This window comes from Dipodomys spectabilis, unplaced genomic scaffold (assembly GCF_019054845.1).
Source record: "Dipodomys spectabilis isolate Male_0828 unplaced genomic scaffold, ASM1905484v1 ptg000234l, whole genome shotgun sequence".
Classification (NCBI taxonomy): Eukaryota; Metazoa; Chordata; class Mammalia; order Rodentia; family Heteromyidae; genus Dipodomys; species Dipodomys spectabilis.
The window spans coordinates 19,077,381-19,099,324 of NW_024870911.1; the positions used below are offsets into that span (position 1 = coordinate 19,077,381).

A 21,944-nucleotide genomic window follows, 5' to 3' on the forward strand; every position below is an offset into this window, starting at 1 on the left:
AACTGTTTTTTCTTCCCCTTAATATTCTTGAGTTTTCATTAATCCTGAAATTCCTCGAAGTGGGAGATATTCTGAACACTGGGGAAGCATTTTCCATGATGGACTCTCTCATACTGTCCTCCAGATTATAGTTTATTCACGGAATTTATTTGTATACATTATGTTGAGCAATTGCAGCATGTCTATGGCTGTATTTCAAAAGCCCACAATCCAATGAAGGAGAGAAATGGTGCAACACAGATGTAAAAGTCATGTTGTATTGAGGCCAAGGCCAATGGGAGGGAAGGTAGAGGAATTGAGAAAAGGAACAGGTGGGCTGGTACAGTCATCATAGTCAATGTACATTTGTAAGAGTGAAACCAGAAAACTTAAGGGGATGAGAAAATTTGGGAGGGATTGGGGAGAAAGACGGAAAGGTGCCACTGAGTAACATGCTTGTACTGACAAACTGTTATACTGAATTAAAACCCTTCTACACAACTACTTACAGAAAGATTTTTTAAAAGGATCTAATACAGATTTAAAAATGGCATAATGAATATTTCAATCAAGATGTAGATAGGTATAATCAGATAATGAAAAAAGGAGTGAGATTCTGAAAGTGAGTGGTTCTCTATCAAGGAAACTTTACTGACAACATTTGTAAAAATAGCATTTAGCACAATGAAATATACAGTTTTCTATGAAAGGAAAAGAACTACTGTAACTGCATTGTGATTTAGGTGAAACCTAATACCTTATTGTAATAGACAAGGCAGGGAGAGAAAATATTAAACAGAAAATCCATGGACATCACACAGCATGTATGATGAGGGAAGGAGCAGGGAATCCTGTAGAAAGACTCAGTGTAGAAAGATTAAGTCTTTACTAAGTTGGGAGGGACTTGATATTGTGAAGACAGAAATAAATATAACCCTCCAAACAAGTGAATTTTAAGATTAAGGAACATAATTCTATAAAGGGTGATTTAACTCTTAAGGAATAAAATGATCATTGCTGTATATATGAGCCTACAAAATATATGTTATTGTCTATATTGTTGAAGTCATATTTGTCTTTTGTTAAATGATATGATAATGTTTCTGGAAAATATGCATCATTCTCTAACCATAAAAACTAAATGATAGGTAGTTTTGTAAGGCAAAATTACACTACTCCTTATAAACAACAAGCTACAGGTATGTGTTAATCTTAAAGGTTGAGAGAACACTGGCAAATGAATACAAATGACACATACTTTACAAAGAAAAGTTGATGTAAACAATAGATAATAATGATGACATCAATTCTCTATTTTAAAGGCGTGGCATTTGTGTTGGGAAGGGGAAACCTGATTTTAAAAAGTTACAGGTATAACGTTCCATAAAAAAGAAAAATCAACATTTAATGTGGCATATGATGGGTGAAACACTACTTCCTATTTAAATATAACAGATATCCCTCTTCCTTTGATTTTTTTGAATAGTGTTTGATGGTTGAGGTAAATATTTTAATCCTGCCTTCTGTGGTTATAGATGTATGTAGGCAAACTATTACAAAAATGGCTCTATAAATCACAAGTTTTCATAAGGAGAGGATATGATTTTGTACTAAAACTTTGATCTTGTTTAGGCTATTATCTTCAAGGATGCAGGCAGTAAGATAATATACTTTGAAGTAATATCATGCCAAGCAGAACATGAAATAGCACACAGGAACTGTGAACTAGAATATGAAAACTGGACAATGAGCAGAGAATAGGAGGCCCCTATCAGTAATTATAGCTGCTTTGGAGGCTAAGATGACAGGGTTGCTGTTTAAAGCCAGACCAGGCAACAAGCTGGGCTGGAGACAAAACTCAAGTGGTAGAGTTTTAGCCAAGCATGTGTGAGAGACCTTGAGTTCAAATCCAAGAAAAGGGGCAATGGGAAATAGGTCATCACATTTATTTATTTATTTATCTATCTATTTATTATTTATACTTGAGAAGAAAGTATCCTTGTTGGAAAAGAAATGTTTTCGTGATTTTCCATGATCATTGAAGTGATACAATTCAATACTTCCCTCTTTACTGGCATGTGAAGTTAAGCACATGACTTTTTCCCTGTAAGCTGTAGTAAACATACTAGCAAAACATATTGGTTGGGGAGAATGCAAATTAATATAGTAATCAAGGAAAATTATATCATGTTTCTTTAAACAGTTAAAATGCACTATTTGTTCCAGTTATCTCACTACTAGGAATAAAACCAAAAGAAATGAAATGCACAGGACGAAAAGATACCTGCCTTCTATATATTTTTAAAATTTATACTAGCATGTATTAGTTCTGCAGAGTGTGAGCTTTCATTGTGATATTTTTGTAAATGCAAATAATAAATTTTCATTATAATTATCTACTCTAAAATTATGAATATATGTTTCCTTTCTCATTTTCTTATATATTTTACTTGGTCTTATACAAAAATACAAAGGAGTTCAATCATTTTCTTCCCTTCTCTTCTTCTACCTCCCACTGTTATGACCCCACTAACCCACATTCTTTTTTTTTTTTTTTTTGGTTGGTCTTGGGGCTTGAACTCTGGGCCTGGGCACTATTCCTCAGCCCTTCAGCTCAAGGCAAGTGCTTGAGCCACATCGCCACTTCCGATTTCCAAGTGGTTTATTGGAGATAAGAGTCTCACGGACTTTTCTGCTGCTTTGAACTGTGATCCTCAGATCTCAGCCTCCTGAGTAGTTAGGATTACAGGCGGGAGCCACCAGCACCTGGCTAACCCGCATTCTTGTTCAACCCTTCCTGCCTCTCTTACATTAAGAAATCTCATCTTTAAAAAAATAATCATGTGGCATTTCTCCGTCTGAGTCTGAATTATTTTGCATTATAGGAGTTTCTCTAGTTCCATCCATTGCCCCATAAATAATATAGTTTCATTGTTCTTTAAACCTGAAAATAATACTTCATTGTGTAGGAATGTATCATTTATTATTTCCACTGACCACTGATCTGTTGATTGGCACCTACACTAATTATATAACTTGGCTTTTGTAAATAGTGCTACAGTAAACAAAAAATGTTTATTGTAGTATTCATTTATAAAAACATATATGTGTATGTGTTTGTATAAAACACAAGGAAAATAAGATTAATGTCCTGTACCCTATCTTAATGTTTGAAGACATTGGTGGACTGAAAATGAACTTTGAGTTTTAACCATAAAGAAAAATAAACCTTTGATGTTAATTAAATTTAAGTGAAGTCACAAAAACAATAACATACTTTCAAATTTGTTATGTTTCAGAGCTTACTCTATGTCATTACATCAATTCAAAAAACAAACATTTCAAGGTTGTGCAGTTATGTTTTCTTTTTTATTATTAGTAAGTTTTTTATTATGAAAACACCATACACAGAGGTTACAATTACATAAGCAAGATAATGAGTACATTTCTTATCAAGTATTGCAGCCTCCTCCTTTGTTTCCCCTCCCATCCATTCCCTCCCATCTCCCAGCCCCCACCCCCCAAAGTTGTAAAGTTCATTTTTCGACAAAATGTCTTGTACATCTCATTGTATCCCTGCTTAAACAATTTGTTTTTTCCCTTCCCCTCCACAAATTATAACAACATCAAATACAGTGAAAACAGGGGTTATAACATGGGGGAGGGACAAACAAAGCAACAAAGAAATCATCTTATAAAAGTGTTAGAAGCAATAGCAAGAAAGAAAAACCATTTGAGTCCTTATCTTGGGGTTCATTTCGCCTAACATCAACTTATCTGATCATTTCTGCTTGTCTCAGACATATACTAGTTATTGCAAATAAGGGAAACCATGGGACCTATGTTTCTTTGGGCTTGGCTTACTTCAATTAATAGAATTTTTTCCAAGACTTTCCATTTCCTAACTAATGGGGCAATGTCATTCAGGTACTAGAATATGGATAATAGAAATAACTGAATACTGAAAATAATACCAAAAATTTGGAAGAATGCTGGAGTTAGTTTCTACCAAGTTAATTCAGCTGTTGACATCCAATTTCCTCACTTAAAAATAGCAATAAAAACTGCTGCAGTAAATATTTTGTAGTCATTATGTATGCTTTATTTTTTACCATATAATGTAACATTTGAGGATCATGCAGATCCTGTAGAATGTTATTGTCAAAAATTTTTAGCATGAATTCGCCTCTTATACCATATACTTTAGGTCTGCCGTGAACACATGAGCTTCCTCCAAGGATAAGGAGCTCTGGAAACGTTGGAATCCTGTGCCTTAAGTCAGAAGTGTGCTAAATCACCATTGTCCTTCCATTTTTCCACACACACAGTGCATTTCAAGTTGTAAGAAGGTTTAGCTACTGAAGTGGCTGAGATCTGAGGATCACAGCTCAATTCGAAGCCATGCAGGACAGATAGCCCATGAGACTCTTATCTCCAATTAACCACTAAAAAGCCAGAAATAGAGCTGTGGTTCAGGGAAAGTGCCCAGGCCAAGCCCCAGGACTGGGTCCCTCCTGCACACCTCCTGTAAAAGAATGCTTTCATTGATTCCTACTGAAACTAACAATACAAGTAATTATAGTTATTATATCAAATATAAATTTATGCTGGAAGCCAATAAAAGAATGTGTGGATCCATATTATTAGAATTATTTCATACAAAGAAAATTATATTTATTACAATAAATCTTTTTTATTTATTTATTTTTTTGGGTCTGGTCATGGGGCCTGAACTCTGGGCCTGGGCGCTATCCCTCAGCTCTTCAGCTCAAGGCTAGCACTCTACCACTTGAGCCACAGTGCCATTTCCGGCTTTTTTCTTTTTGCTTATGTGGTGCTGAGGAATCGAACCCAGGGCCTCATGCATGCAAAGCAAGCACTCTACCACTGAGCCACCTTTCCAGCCCCATTACAATAAAATTTTTGATAGCCTATGATTTCATAAGAACAAGAGTACAACTATTACAAAATAAAATTTGTAAACAAAATAATGCATTTGGAAAGATCACTGAGAGAATCCTTTTCCACATACGATTCTTTCCACTGCTTCTTTCACATCTCTGTTTCTCAGACTGTAGATCAGAGGGTTCAGCATTGATGTTATAAGTGTGTAGAACACAGCTACAAACTTGCTTTGCTCTGGAGAGGACAGGGCCCCAGGCTGGGCATATATGAAGAAGATAGTTCCATAGAAGATACTTACCACGGCTATATGGGAGCCACAAGTGGAGAAGGTCTTTCTTCTGCCATGAGTGGAGGGGATCTTCAAGACAGTGGAGAGGATGTACCCATAAGACACCATGATGACCATGGTGGTGGAGATGATGATGAGAGCAGAGAGAATGAACAGCACCATCTCATTCACAAAGGTGTCAGCACATGAGATCTCGATCAGGGCAGAGACATCACAGAAGAAGTGGTCCAGTCTGTGTTCCCCACAGAAACGCAAGGTGAGAGCAAAACTTGTATGTATTGCAGAATTGATGCATCCACAGATATAGGATCCAGTTACCAGCTGAACACAGACTTTGTGGGACATGTTGACATGATAAAGGAGAGGAGAGCATATGGCTGAGAATCGATCAAATGCCATTACAGACAGAAGAAAGGCTTCGGTGGTGGCAAATAGAGCAAAGAAGAAAAACTGAGCCAAACACTCATTGTATGCAATTTTCTTTTCACTACTCAAGAAGTTGACTAACATTTTGGGAGCAATGACTGTGGAATAGCAGAGATCCAGACAGGACAAGTTTTTCAGGAAGAAGTACATGGGTGTTTGCAGTTTGCAGTCCATGGAAATGACAAGCACCATGCTGACATTGCCCACCACAATGGCCATGTAGATGACCAAGAAGATGAAGAATAAGAGGATCTGTAGCTTGGGAGCAGTTCTAAATCCCAGCAGTATGAACTCAGTGACCTCTGAGTAATTCCTACCGGATAAATTGTCCATAGTGATGTGTAGGCAAAGCTGGTGGAATGGAAAAATGACGTATTGGAGTCACCAGACTAGTTGATTTAGTATTAAGGAAAACCATATACTGAATCAATGTCGATGAAAATATTCTGAATTATTATATTAGTGTCAGTATTTTATAAAACACCACTGAATAACAAGAGTGTGTTACTATTTTAAAATTTTTTCCTAGTGAGCTCAGTGTGATGGTTGCTCCTTTTCAGTTATTCTTACCTGCAAGATGACGCCTTGAAAAGGTACTTTAAGAGAAATCAAGATTTTAGAAGTGTATATAGAATCAGTAGTAATAAATTATTTTTCCAACATTTATCCATGCTTGAAGTTTCCTTGCTTAGATGAAGATATTTTAAATAGATACAGTAATGTACCTCAGAATACATAATTTATAAATATAGTACAGTAAATATAATTGACACAATATATTATAGTATGATTAATATTACCTGTATAACATTATGTACTTCACAATGATAGAAGAAAATCAATGTATTTTATTTTATTTGTAAAGTGTAGACAATTTTTCCATTTAATGCAGAAAAATGGTATATGGCATTATAACATATTTTTATTTAAGTAGAGCCTTCAGGTCCTCAGCCAATATCCACTATTTTATACATTTTTCTTTCATTGTTCTTTTTTCATGATTGTTATCCTCATGCTTATATTAATTTTTTTCTGGTATAATTAATCTACTAAAAATTCTTTTTGTTATAATTATTCTACCTGGCCTTTGTTATATATATGTAGTTTCAGATTTCTTCCTTTATGCTTTCATTTTTAAAATTCCTGGCACTTTTCCTTCTTTTCTTCCTATTTGTCCACCTTTCATATGGTGAATAAATTACATTAAAATTCATAAATATAAATTGGCTCTTAATTCTTACTGCTGACATTTCTCCCCATTTTCCCTTTATTTGGACATGGAGATGCTCAAGGAGGTTTCTAAAATCTTGGCAGAGATTTTGCTTCCTTCGGAAGAAAAGTAATTACAAATACAAGGTAACATGCATGTGGCCAAAAGAAGGTACATGGTACAGCTCAAAAACAGTATCAAGGGAAAAAAATTAAAGGAAGAAATCAGTACTTACACAAATTTCAATTATATTTAGTTAGCCTTATAATTGTGACTAGCATGTATTTTTAAGTAATATATAATGGAGATATTTTTATTCTAATTTTACAATGTAGGAAAGGAAATAGAAACTAAGTAATAAAAAGCCTTAAGCAATTTCACTAGGTTACATTCATCAATTTACAATAAAATAGCAAGAAAACATCAACAATAGCCAATCAATTACATAATATTGAAATTTTTACCTTTGTAGAAAACTGTACAAATTTCTGACAACAGGTTTATTCAAATGGTGTAATTATAGCAAAATTATATATGTAAACAAAGTGTATAATTTTAAAAATGTAAACTGTGTATTAGAATAGCAGTTTTATAACTTCTTTTTTGTTGTTGTTGTTGGTCATGGGACTTGAACTTTGGGCTTAGATGCTGTCTCTGAGCTCTTCAGCTCAAGGCTAGTGCTCTACCAATGGAGCCACAGTGTCACTTCCAGTTTTCTGGTGGTTAATTAGAAATAAGAGTCTTATGGACATTTCTGCTGGGGCTGGCTTTGAACTACAATCCTCAGATCTCAGCCTCTTGAGTAGCTAGGATTACTGGAGTGAACCACCAGCTGTGGCAGTTTTATAAATTCTGTTGCTATCATCATTGTAATTATTGTGTGAATTTTGATATTTTAAGACAATTTGTACCTTTGGAAGTATGCTATAATCAAATTGGTTTAGATACAGTATTAAATCTTAAGAAAATGGTTGCCAGATATAATGGCTGGTTAACACTAGAAAGCAAAAAGATGGACACACTTACCTGTAGCAGGGCTTCTTTACTATGTACCTGCATGCTTTCTTTAAATTTATGTTTGACACAAATAAGTTTCTGGTTTTAATTGAAATGTTGAACACAGTTTAGAGATATTGAAATGCAGTTTAGCAATGTAGCAAGCTCTGTAAAAGAATACGGGTGTGCAGTGGTCCAGCCTGGTGCCACATGTCTATAATCCAAAGTAGTTAAGAAAGAGCTAAAGGATCGTGAGACAAGGTCCACATGGGCATAAAAGTTAGAAAACTCCATTTCCACCTGTAGGATGAATGGTGGACTGGGTTTTCTGAAGACCTAGCTAGATAAGTGGCTCTCAATGTGAGATCATCCTGAGAGAAATGCAAGGCATTATTCAAAAACAACTACAGCCCAAAATTGTTGGTATTCAAGTGGTGAAAGTGCCTGCTAGCAAGTGCAAGACTCTTGAGCTCCTATCAAGGGATGAAGACAAAAACATCTAAAAATTCAAGTAGGGGGCATTCTCCATGATTTTTTTGGGGGAGGTCCAGTTGTGGGGCCTGAACTCTGGGCCTGGGCGCTGTCCCTCAGCTCTTCAGCTCAAGGCTAGCGCTCTACCACTTGAGCCATAGCACCACTTCCGGCTTTTTTCTTTTTGCTTATGTAGTGCTGAGGAATCGAACCCAGGGCCTCATGCATGCAAGGCAAGCACGCTACCACTGAGCCACCTTCTCAGCCCTCTCCATGTGTTTTATTGCTTATCCTTGTGAAAGCCATATCATCTGTGAATTTAAGCACATTCCCCTAAAGAAAAAAATCCCCTAAAGAGAACAGAAAGAAACAAACCTTTGTTTAATGCGATGTGTTCTGCAGCAGATTACATCTCCTCCTGGACGAGACTGAGACTGAAACTTGGTAGCAATCAAATGATAGATCATGTCTTACACTTACACTCTTACACTTATTTCCTGTTGGAGTTCATGGAATCAGTGAAGAAATAGACCTGGAATGAGTCCTGAGAGAAATTCTCTCCTGGGGATGGGAAGCAAAGAGGTGGGCATTCCTTCCACCAGGGAAGGCATTGGCTAGGAATTCAGTGTCCCTCTCATAGGTAACATTTTAGGTCAGGATGGGAAAAAGGAAGAAAAGTAATCAGAGACCAATTTCTAATTTGCAAATGTGCCAATCTTGGTGACATTAAAATGGTAAAAGAGCTCTCTAGAGAATAACAGGACTGACATTCTATGCAGAAAATCTAAAACAGAAACTGTTAGACAAGAAATTCTTTTTTAAAAAATCTTTATGAAAATGAATTCCAAAATTTTTGTATGTTTTTTGTTGTAAAAATACTGTACAGAGGGGTAACAGTTACATGAGCAAGGTAATGAGTACATTTCCTATCAAGCATTATTACCTTCTCCTTTGCTTTTCCCCTACCATCCCTTCCCTCCCACCTCCACAACTACATCCCCCCCTTCCCTCCCTCCCCCCCTGGCTAACTTGTAAAGTTCATTTTTCTTTTTTTTAAATACATATTTTTAATTGTGAATATATTGTACAGAGGGGTTAGAGTTACATGAGCAAGATAATAAGTACATTTCTTATCAAGCATTGTTGCCTCCTCCTTTGCTTTTCCCCTACCATTCCTTCCCTCCCACCTCCTTAGCTACACCCCTTCTCCACTACACCCCCCCCCCCACCTAAATTGTAAAGTTCGTTTTTCAACATAGAGTCTTGTACATCTCATTGTTGCTATGGGTCAATCTGTATCTCTATTTAAACAATTTGTCTTTTCCCTTCCCCTCCCCTAATTATACCAGCACCAGATACAGTGAAAACAGGGGTTATACCATGGGGGAGGGACATATAAAGCAACAAAAAAATCACATAGTATCTTATAAATACATTAGAAACAATAGCAAGAAAGAAAAAAAAAACACTTGTTGGGGTTCATTTCGCTTAACATCATCTTAGCTGACCTTTTCTGCTTGTCTCAGACATATACTAAGGTTCATTTTTCAACAGTGTCTTTTGCATCTTGTTGTTACAATGGGTCAACCTGTATCCTTATTTAAGCAAGAAATTCTTTTTTTTCCTTTATATTCCTGAATTTCATTAATACTGAAATTTCCCCAAGTAGGAGATGTTCTGAACACCAGGGAAGCATTTTCAATGACGGGTTCTTTCACACTTTCCTCCAGTTTATAATTCATGGGCCAAGTTGATTTGGACACATTATTGTTGAGCAATTGTGGCTGTACTTCAAAAGCCCACAATCTAATGGAGGAGAGAGATATAAAAGCCATGTTGTGTTAAGCATGAGGCCAAGGGGAGGGAAGGCAGAGGCATAGAAGGAAGGAGCCAATGGGCTCACAATGTACATATGTGAGAGTGAAACCAGGAAACTTAAGGGGATGAGAAAATTTGGGAGAGATGAGGAGGAAAGATGGAAGGGTGCCATTGAGTATCATGCATTGTACTCACAAACTGACAGGTTGGATTGAAACCTTATGCATATAACCATATAAAATGATGCTTATCGAAATGAACTCCAAGAAATGGAAACAAGATATTATTTTCATTGTGCTGCTTGGAGTCATTTCTTCTTCTTCTTTTTAAAATCTCTTTGGTTTATTCCCTGTTATCACTGTTTTTGGTTTCTGTGTACTTTGTCTTGTATACAGGTTTATCTGATTTGGTAAAGAAAAGAGGAATCACAGAATTGGTGGGACAAAGGGTGAAACAATTCAACAGTGATACTCACTAGACACTATGTTGGAAATGAACATTACATCAGTGGTACTCACTAGACACTATGTTGGAAATGAACATTACAACTTGGAGGGGTGGGGAGTGAGAGGAATGTGGGAAAAATGATGGTAACGGTAACACTGTTTAAAAGAAAACGTGTTCTTTACCTTGCTTATGTAACTGTAACGCCCTCAGTACATCACCTTTACAATAAAATTTAAATAAAAAATAAGAATAAGAAAAAAAGTTTAAGTAAGCTGATGCAAATTTAAAAGTGTCATATTATGAGCATATAAAACAAGATTTAAATAGAAATTATTGGAAAATAAAAACTCAAGTAAGTTTCTGAAGGTGGATGCATCTTCATGATCAAGGAAACTTTCCTGAGAACGTTTGTGTAAATAGCCTTGAGCAAAATGAAATAAACAGTGTGAAATATATTTCTTTAATCTTCACCATGAACAAACTTTTCTGAGGACATTTGGATAGATAACATTAAGCAAAATGAAATATGCAGCAAATTAGAATATACATTGTGATTTGGGTGAAACCTAATTCCTCACTGTAATGGTCAAAGCAGAGAGAGAAATTAAACAACAAATCCATGGATATCACACAAATATGTATGAGGAGGAAAGGAGTGAGGGAATCCTGTAGAAAGACTTAGTTTGGGAGGGACTTGGTGTTGTGAAGACAGAAGGAAATGTAATACTATAGAATGGTATGTTTCAAGATTAAAGAATATGATTCTATAAAGAAAGATTTAACTCAAGGAATAAAATAATTATTGTATATATGGGTCTATAAACAATATATTGTTTTCTATAAAATTATGGTAAAGTCCTATTTCTTATCTGTTAAGTAACAGAATAATGTTTTCTGAAAAAAATGCATCATATGCTTACGATAAGATAACTAAATGATTCTGCTAGGCAAAAATACACTACTTATAAAAGACAAGCTATAAATATTTGTTAATCTTTAAGGCTGAGTGACAGCTGGCAAACCAACACAAATGACACGACATATGTTTTTCAAAGAAAGGTTGATAAGAAGGTAGATAAGAAGGTAATAGCCCAGAGAGTGCCAGTGGCTCATACTTGTAATCCTAGCTGTTAGAGCAAATTAGACTTTGCCAGAAAACCATACAGACATCCAGGTACAAAGAACAAAAAAGGTTTATTGCTGGTAAAGGGACTGGCAAGACCCTTTCTCACAAGAGAGGAGTGAGAAGTGCTGGCTCCTGTCTCAGGTGACCTTTATAACCTCCAAGATTTGGGGAATTTTGCTGTCTTATATGGGTATAGCTGCCCCAAAGGAGTGACCTCTCAGGTGACCCATATGACCTATGAGATTTAGGGGATCTTATTACCTTATATGGTTATAGCTACCCCAAAGGAGAGTGCCCTCAGGGAAAGGGGGTAGGTAAAGGCTAATGCCTTTACTACTTGGGCTTAGTATTGCCTAGGGAAAGAGCATGCTAAGCTATCAGAGAGGAGGCTTCTGGATAATAATAGCTAATTAGGAGGCTGAGATCTGAGGATCACAGGGTAAAGCCAGCCTGGGCAGAAAAGTCCACTCAACTCTAATCTTCAATAAACTACTCAGAAAAAGCCAGAAGTGGCTCTGTGGCTTTAGTGTTAGAATGCTAGCCTTGAGCACAAAGAGGCTCAAGGACAGTGCCCAGACCCTGAGTTTAAGCTCCAGGACTTGCAAGAAGAAAAAAACAGATAATAGCAATGGTATTAATTCTCTATATTAAATGAGTTGCATTTCTGTTGGAGAGGAGGAAGCTTGACTTTAGTAATGATAGCTATATTGTTGTGATGTAATTGATCAGAGAAGCCACATTTTCAAGGATTGAATCTTGGAGTCTTTATTACACAGCAGTCTGCAGGCAGCCCACTGTCAGTAACAAAGACCTGCAGCCCATAAATCCACTTAACAGGGTTAGGAAACTGGCCAGAGAAGAAAGAAAGAACAAAAACAATACCAACAAATGCTATGGTGACCGGAGAAGAACCAGGAGACAGGACACCAGATGGAACAGGGAGACGTGGCATGGTGTAATGGTGCCTATGCTCTAGCTCTAGGCCTAAATAGGGTGAGGGCAGGGGCACAGGAAATTCCTAGTCCTGTCACCAGACAGAGATAAGGTTTACTGAAGCTCCCCTTTAAATATAGGAACTCTTTGTAAGGTCCGCTCTTGGATGGCTAGCAGACTCCACCCTCCTCGCAGCAAAGTCTCCACCCATTACCTGCGTTACCTAGGCAACTGGGACACCTGGAAGAGGTCACATCTGCATCCGCTGAGGTCACATCTGAATTTGATGTGGCCACACCTTTCTCCGCCCATACCCTACATAAGGCCTAGCCCAGGCCCAGACTCTCTCTTTTTCTCGCTCTGTTCTTTTCTAGCTCTTGCTCTTCTTTTCTAGCTCTCTCTCTGCTCTAGCTCTTCCCTCTCTCTTTCCCAGCCACGTGGAGTGCCAACCTTGCCTGGTCCCAGCAGGTCTACTGGATAAACCTACCCCTTACCCGAATACCACGTGAGTGCTACTGTTCTTACCCCTCTCTCTGCTCTTTTCTAGCTCTTTCCTCTCTTTCCCAGCTCTCTCCTTCCCAGGCCTTTCCCAGCCACGTGGAGTGCCAACCTTGCCTGGTCCCAGCAGGTCTACTGAATAAACCTACCCCTTACCTGAATACCACGTGCGTGCTGGTGCTGTTCTTACTCAGCTACCTCTTTTTAAAAACCTAACATAAATGGTGCCGTGACTCGGATAAAGGCTTATAGTCAGGAAAGCTGGGATTTCTGTTTTTTTCCTCTTTTTTCTTTTTTTGTTCTTCCCTTTTTGCTCTGAGGAATACCCACAGTTCTGACGGCCTTTTGCGAACCAGTCTGTCTGCGGCGGAATCAGTGCATCGATACCATTGCTGCCTTCACATCCACGTCCACACCACTTCTCTACTCTGGTGAGTGAAACTACTCTACGGCTCTCTGTTACTCAGTCTCTGTCCAGACGTGGCGCCACGCCAGAGAGCTCCTACGGCCTTTAGCTGAAAGGCCGGTCACCTCTGAAGCCGAGGACGCTTGGTTTTGGGGGCTTGGCCATTTCTCTCTAGAGGGCTCTGGGGGAAGTCGGGACGCCGCTTCTGCCTGGTCAGCTCTCCTTCACTCACCAGACTGACTCTACTCATTTAATGGGGTGCTACGAATCACACCTGAGCCGTGAAACCCCTTTGAAATGTCTCCTGCGCTCCCTGGAAAGCCAGAGAGCCTCATTTTTATGCCATTCTCAGAAGTACAGTTTTTGCTACTGCAATGGTAAATGATCAGAAGTCTGTTTACTTTCGGGCTCTCTTTGCTCTCTGCCATTCATGGGCAAGTTTCTACCCTTTTTTTTCTACAACTTTTTGGCTTGTGCCTTGAAGAGTGCGACGCAGGCTGGGTCCCAGGGACCACCCTCTAGGTTCCCTCTCAAAGGCTAGCCAATGTAGGCTTAATCTATTCAGGCTTTCTTTGCATTCTTTCAGAAATTCGCCATCTTGAATTCGCCATCTTGGCCACGTGGTGGGTTAAGGGTTTGGCCCCATCTGACCCTTAACCTTCCACTAAGTTTACTACTTCATCTATTCTAAGGTGCCTTGCTAACAAGTTGCTCTTTTCACAGGCCCTGGTAACCGAGGCCCAACCATCTAATGTGCTTTGTTAGCAAAGATGTCTAAACGTCAAAATTTTAGGTTTTGAGTTTTGCCTTTTTTGTTCTGTGTTGTGTATTCTACTACTGACTACATGGTACTAAAATACTGGGCATACCTATGCTAAAATTCTCATCACATCTAATGAGTTTTGTCATTGCAGAATATTTGTTGGTCAATTCTTGATAAGAACCAGGTAAGCTCTACTTATTCTACTTGATCTCCTTGTTGCTTTAATTGGAAATAATAAAGGGCTTTTGAGGCAAAGACTGCAGTTCAAAGCCAGCCCAGGCTGAAAAATCCCTAAGACTCCATCTCCCAGCTAAACTCTGCAAGTGGTACTATAACTCAAAGTGGTTCAGTGCTAGCCTTGAGCAGAAGTGCTCAGGGACAGTGCCCAGGCCTTGAGTTCAAACCTCCTTAAATACTAGTGGTACTATAACTCAAAGTGTTTCAGTGCTAGCCTTGAGCAGAAGTGCTCTGGGACAGTGCCCAGGCCTTGAGTTCAAATCTTGAATACCAACTGGGACAAGCCATCCCAGCAATGAGCACCTAGACTCAGCCAGTCTGGGGAACAAGGGAACATGGAGAAGAGTAAGAGGAGATAATGTCACATCAGCTACTTTGTGCCTGCCCTTTCAAAATTAACCAGAGCCTGGAGGTCAGTGGAAGTAAGAAGCCTACCCAGCCAATGTCTATACCTGTCTACCTATTAATGGAACAGGAATTTATATTCTTGCCTTTGTCCCCTGACTTCTCTACCTAGTCGCCAGATGTCAGAAGTATCTAGGGACATTTCTACCAACATTTTCAGCCCCAAGTCCTTCCTCTTGTCATTTATTTGCTGCTTAGTATTTTTTTTTCCAGCCCCTCAATGCTCATCAGACTTCTCCAGACTTCACCTAAGGACTCACACCACCAAGGGACAGCTGGTGCTCACTGCCTTCTCTGGGAGGAGACCAAATTCCAGCCTTTTACCCCTATTGTCGACGCCCCTTGTCAGCAGGAAGTAGCCAGAGAGAATCCGCGCCCTATTTCATGATTATTAAAAGGCTGGAATGTAAGGTCCGCTCTTGGATGGCTAGCAGACTCCACCCTCCTCGCAGCAAAGTCTCCACCCATTACCTGCGTTACCTAGGCAACTGGGACACCTGGAAGAGGTCACATCTGCATCCGCTGAGGTCACATCTGAATTTGATGTGGCCACACCTTTCCCCGCCCATACCCTACATAAGGCCTAGCCCAGGCCCAGACTCTCTCTCTTTCTCGCTCTGTTCTTTTCTAGCTCTTGCTCTTCTTTTCTAGCTCTCTCTCTGCTCTAGCTCTTCCCTCTCTCTTTCCCAGCCACGTGGAGTGCCAACCTTGCCTGGTCCCAGCAGGTCTACTGGATAAACCTACCCCTTACCCGAATACCACGTGAGTGCTACTGTTCTTACCCCTCTCTCTGCTCTTTTCTAGCTCTTTCCTCTCTTTCCCAGCTCTCTCCTTCCCAGGCCTTTCCCAGCCACGTGGAGTGCCAACCTTGCCTGGTCCCAGCAGGTCTACTGAATAAACCTACCCCTTACCTGAATACCACGTGCGTGCTGGTGCTGTTCTTACTCGGCTACCTCTTTTTAAAAACCTAACACTCTTCACTTAGGGTCTTTGACTTTGTTCGCAGAATAAGAATTTCTGGACAAGTCACAATGGTAAGAAAACTTGGCAGAGCTTTATTAAGTAAGCAAGCAAGGAAACAGACAGACAAAAAAGTAGACAAACAGAAGTACAGGGGCACCCTCTAGCAGATTGTGGGTGCTCTCATAGGGACCCAGACATAAACACATGAAGAGAAAGACAGAGAGACAGACATATAAACAAGGAGACAGCCAACGGGCTCCTTGGGCTGTTGGGTATTTATAGGGTAAAGGCAGGGAGTCCGGCTTCAAAATGCAAAGCTAGGTATTTTGTCTTTGCTCCAACCATACCTGTGTTATTCTCTGAGTTTATAGGTAAGAATGCATCCTACCATAAAACAGATCCTTATCTTTGAAACAAAGAGATGCCCTGCTGTCTGTATTTTGGGGCATCTGTCAGGCAGTTGTGAATTCTTGGGTGAGAAATGCATCCCTCAGGAAAGAATGCATTCAGTTGTCTCTTTTTGGAGCATAGATAGCATTTCTAAGATTCTGAACACCATTTCTGAGTTGATTTCACCAGGCCTGTTTCCTTAAGTTATACTGCTTCATTTCCCCTAAAACGACTTTTGTTCCCTTAATCTTACGCACAGCAAGGAATATTTCCTGTATCTGCTGTTAGCTGACTGTACTTCATTTTTCCCTAGTCTGTCTGGCTTCATTCCCAGGCACTGGACTGACAGGTCCAGGAAGCCATCAGCCAAGTGCTAGGTATGCCCATCACCTGAGGTCAGGGTGTTGCATTCGCACCCCTTTCTCCCTCAATTTCCCCTCACCTCCCATGAAGACAAGATGCCAGACCTTAAATTGACATACTCAAGTACCAGCAGAACTTTTCCATCTAGGAAAGATAGGCCTCATCCTTCCATATAGGGTATACTTAGAGGCTAATCAGAGGCTGGTGATTCAAGCCATTTAGGGAGTTAATCAATGCAGAACCAGAGCCTTCTCTATATCAAAGCTTTCCTAAGGCTATGGCCTGGGAAACCCTCCTAGTTCACCTTGAGCTAGGCATCTATATTCAATGAATAGCACTGGGCAGAGAATTCCTTCCACCCAGAAAGAGGCACCAGGATGGCTGCAAGAAATGACTTAACTCAGCCTCCTCACTTCAATATCAAGTTACATAAAAATTAAAAATCAGTATTTAATATCTCATATCATGGGTGGAACACAAATATAACAGATTTCCCTTTTGTTTTGATTTTTTTTCTGAATAGTGTTTAGTAATTTCTAATTAATCCTACCTTCTGTGGTTCTAAATGTATGTAGACAAAATATTAAGGAAATTGCCCCATGAATCACACTTTCATAAGGGGAGGGATATGGTTTTTGTATTAAAACGTAATGAATTATTTAGGTTTTTAATTTGCAAAGAGGAAAGAAGCAGGATGGTATGTTTTGGTATAATATCATACCAAGCAGAATATGAAATAGCTCATAGAAAGTGAGAACTAGAATATGAAGAAGACTGGATGACCTGCAGAGCACTGGTTTGCTATCAGTAATTTTAGCTGCTCCAGTGATTGAGATTTAGAAGGTTTCCATTCAAAGCCAGACCAGGCAACAAGCTGGGCTGAAAGCTTGGTAGAGCTCTTGTTAAGCAAGGGTGAGAGACCTTAAGTTTAAATCCAAGAAAAGGGGTCATGAAAAATAGGCCATTGAAGGATTGACCCCACTCTATTGTCACAGGTCCATACAGAACTGTGTGATGTGCTGGCAGGGCAATCCTCCTAAGCCCAGCTGTAAACACCCCATTGTGGGCCCAACTGAAAAGCCCCCACCTCCCTTGACCTAGTGGCTTTTTCATTAGCCTCTGCCTCCTTGCTTGGACCTCCTATAAAAACCCAGCTCCTGTCCCACCTCTCTGGCACGACCTCCAAACCCTCAGGAAGGTCTATACCCCCCCCCCCCCCCCTGCTGTTTCTCAATAAACAGTCTTCGCCTGTTGATGATGGAGTTGGGTCTATTCCTTTTCTGTTCGCCTCCATTTTCCCGTCAGTCATCACATTTATTGACTTTAGAATAAAGTATCCTTGTTGGAAAAGAAATCTTATACATTTTTTTTCTAAGATCATTGAAGTTAGAAAATTTAATAACTCACTCTGCTCCAAACTTTACTGACATTGTGAAATTAAACATATGACATTTTCCCCTAAGCTGTGGCAAACATATCAATTGGCTAGAATGCAAATTAATATAGTAATCAAGGAAAATAGTATCCTGTTTCCTCTAAACAGTTGTCAAACACACTACTAGATCCAGTTACCTTACCACGAGGAATAAAACCAAGAGCAATGAGATGCACATATTGGAGAGATTCCTACATTCTATATATCTTTAAATTTTTAATAGTACATATTAATTGTACAAAGTGAGAGCTTCTATTGTAATATTTTAATAAATGCAACTAATGTATTTTGATTAAAATCACCCAACTCTAACATATTATTATGTGTGTCTTTTTTCATTTTTCTTAAAAAATGTACTCAGATTTTATATGCACATCTAAAGGACTTCAATTATCTTCTTCCTTTCTTTTTTCCCTCCTCCCTCCCACTGTTGTCACCCCACTAACCCACATTCTTATTCAACCATATATTTATATTCAGAATTCCTATTCTTAAAAATATCATGTGGCATTTGCTCCTCTGAGTTTGAATTATTTTGCATTATATCTAGTTCCATCCAATGCCCTAAAAATGATATAGTGTCATTTTTCTTTAAAGCTGGTAATAGTACTTCATTGTGTAGGTATACCACATTCATTTTTTCCAATGACCACTGATGTGTTGATTGGCACCTACACTAATTATATAACTTGGCTTTTGAAATAGTGCTACAGTAAACAAGAATACGTTTATTTTAGTATTCACACAAATTTGCATATATACATATGTAAATAAACACATATGTAAATATACACATATATACATATACACATATGTACATATATATGGTTTGTGTGTGTGTACACAAACACAAGAAAAATAAAATAAATGCCCTGTACCCTATCTCTATGTTTGAAGATATTGGTTAAGAGTGAAAATGAACTTCAATTCAAGCTTCAGTTGTAAAGAAAAATAAACCTTTGATGTTAATTAAATTTAAGTGAAGACACAATAACTATGGCAGTACTTTCAAATTTGTTATATTACAGATCTCACTCTGTGTAATAACATCGACTCAAAAAAAAACCATTTTGGGCTGGGAAGGTGGCTCAGTGGTAGAGTGCTTTGCCTTGAATGCATGAGGCCCTGGGTTTGATTCCTCAGTACCACATAAGCAGAAAAAACCAGAAGTAGCGCTGTGGCTCAAGTGGTAGAGTGCTAGCCTTGAGCTGAAGAGCTAAGGGACAGTGCCCAGGCCCAGAGTTCAGGCCCTTTGACCAAAGTAAATAAATAAACATTTCAAGGTTGCACAGTTATGTTTTCTGACTATTCTACAGGTACTAGAATATGGGTATATGGAAATAACTGAATATTGAAAATAAAACAAAAAATTTGGAAGCAGGCTGGAGTTAGTTTCTATCAAATTAATTCAGCTGTTGTTATCCATCCCCCCCTCCTACTCCCCAAATAGCAATAAAAAAAGCCTGTGGAATCTATTTTGAGGCCCTTATATATCTGGGTTTGTTTTTCTTTTTTTACATATAATGTAACATTTGAGGATCATGTAGAATTATGTCTTAGACTGTTAATATCACAATTTATAATGTGAATACTCCTCTTGTATCATACAGTAAGTATGGGTCTGCCACAAACACATGATAAGAGGCTCTGGAAACTTCGGAATCCTGTGCTTTTAATTCAGAAGTGTACTAATCAGCATTGTCCCTGCATTTTTCCACACACACAGTGTATTTCAACTTGTAAGAAGTATAAAGTTTATACATGGAGAGATGCCTTTAATATAGTAACTGTATAATAACAACAAGTCTTATCCATTAAGAAATAAATTACCAGCTGGTCAACAGTAGATCATGTCTATAATCCTAGTTATTCAAGTGGCTGAGATCTGAGGATCACAGCTCAATGTGAAGCCATGCAGGGCAGATAGTCCATGAGACTCTTATCACCAATTAACCACTAAAAGCTGCGGCTTTAGCAGCTGAAGGTTTTGCCTTCAGCAGAAAAGCTCAGGGAAAGTGCCCAGACCCTGAGGCCAAGCCCCAGGACTGGGTCCCTCCTGCACACCCCCTATAAAAGAATCCTTTCATTGATTCCTACTGAAATTAACAATACAAATATTTATAGTTATTATATAAAATTGAAGATATATATACATATATATATATATATGCTAGGAAGGCAAAATAATGATGTGTGGCTCCATATTATTAGAAGTATTATTTCATAAAAAGAAAATTATAATGCAAATGATAAAAATCTTTGATAGGTTATACTTTCACATTTTTGTATACATACAAAATAAACTGTGCACAACACAGTGGCTTTGTAAATATCACTGAGAGAACCCTTTCCTACATACAATTCTTTTCACTGCATCTTTCACATCTCTGTTTCTCAGACTGTATGTCAGAGGGTTCAGCATTGGTGTTATAAGTGTGTAGAACACAGCTACAATCTTACTTTGTTCTGGAGCAGACAGGGCTCCAGGCTGGGCATACATGAAGAAGATAGTTCCATAGAACATGCTCACCACAGCTATATGGGAGCCACAGGTGGAGAAAGTCTTTCTCCTTCCATGGGCAGAGGGGATTTTCAGGACAGTGGAGAGGATGTACCCATAAGACACCACGATTACTGTGGTGGTGGAGATGATGATAAGAGAAGCAAGAATGAACAGCTCAATCTCATTCACAAAGGTGTCAGAACATGAGATCCCAATCAGGGCTGGAACATCACAGAAGAAGTGGTCCAGTCTGGGTTCCCCACAGAAACGCAAAGTGAGAGTGAAACTTGTGTGTATTACAGAATTGACGGTTCCACAGATATAGGATCCAGTGACCAGCTGAACACAGACTTTGTGGGACATGTTGACATGATAAAGGAGAGGAGAGCATATGGCTGAGAAACGATCAAATGCCATTACAGACAGAAGAAAGGCTTCGGTGGTGGCAAATAAAGCAAAGAAGAAAAACTGAGCCAAACACTCATTGTATGCAATTTTCTTTTCACTACTCAAGAAGTTGACTAACATTTTGGGAGCAATGACTGTGGAATAGCAGAGATCTAGACAGGACAAGTTTTTCAGGAAGAAGTACATGGGTGTTTGCAGTTTGGAGTCCATGGAAATGACAAGCACCATGCTGACATTGCCTACTACAATGGCCATGTAGATGACCAAGAAGACGAAGAATAAGAGGATCTGGAGCTTGGGAGCAGTTCTAAATCCCAGCAGAATGAACTCAGTGACCTCTGAGTAATTCCTACTGGACAAATTGTCCATAGTGTCATATAGGCAAAGCTGGTGGAATGGAAAAATGACATTAAGTGAGTGGCCCAACTACTGGGTTTAGTACAAAGGAAAACACACAATGAAGCCTGTCGATGAAAAGATTATTATATTAGTGTCAGAATTTTATAAAACGCCACTAAATATCAAGAGTATGTTACTATTTAAAAAAAATTTCCTGATGAGTTCAATCTGATGGTCCCTCCTTTTCTATTCTTACCTGCAAGGGATGGAGATCAGCCCTGTGAAAGGTTGTTTTGGGAGAAATCAAGATTTTAGAAATGTATTTGGAATCAGTAGAAATGATTTTTTTCCAACATTTGTCATCAATTGCCATTTAGTTTCCTTGCTTAGATGAAGATATTTCACATCGATTCAGTAATCTACCTCAGGGTACACAATTTATAAACACGGTATAATAAATATTATTGACACAGCATATTATATTATCATTAATATTACCTGTATAGCATAATGTCCTTCACATTTTTTAAAAGTGATAGAATTTTTCCATTTAGTGTAGAAAAATGGCATATGGCATTATAACATGTTTTTTTAAATAAGAAGAGCCCTGAGGTCCTCAGCCAAGATCCACTAT

General features: G+C 38.6%; 2 protein-coding genes across 2 annotated transcripts; both read right to left on the reverse strand.

The window, feature by feature from the left end:
- Positions 1–4,984: 4,984 nt before the first annotated feature.
- Positions 4,985–5,932, reverse strand: LOC122124325 (olfactory receptor 12-like). Its single transcript, XM_042699050.1, has one exon. The coding sequence runs from the start codon at positions 5,930–5,932 to the stop codon at positions 4,985–4,987; it is 948 nt and encodes a 315-aa protein (XP_042554984.1).
- A 14,460-nt stretch (positions 5,933–20,392) lies between these two features.
- Positions 20,393–21,340, reverse strand: LOC122124326 (olfactory receptor 12-like). Its single transcript, XM_042699051.1, has one exon. The coding sequence runs from the start codon at positions 21,338–21,340 to the stop codon at positions 20,393–20,395; it is 948 nt and encodes a 315-aa protein (XP_042554985.1).
- Positions 21,341–21,944: the final 604 nt, after the last annotated feature.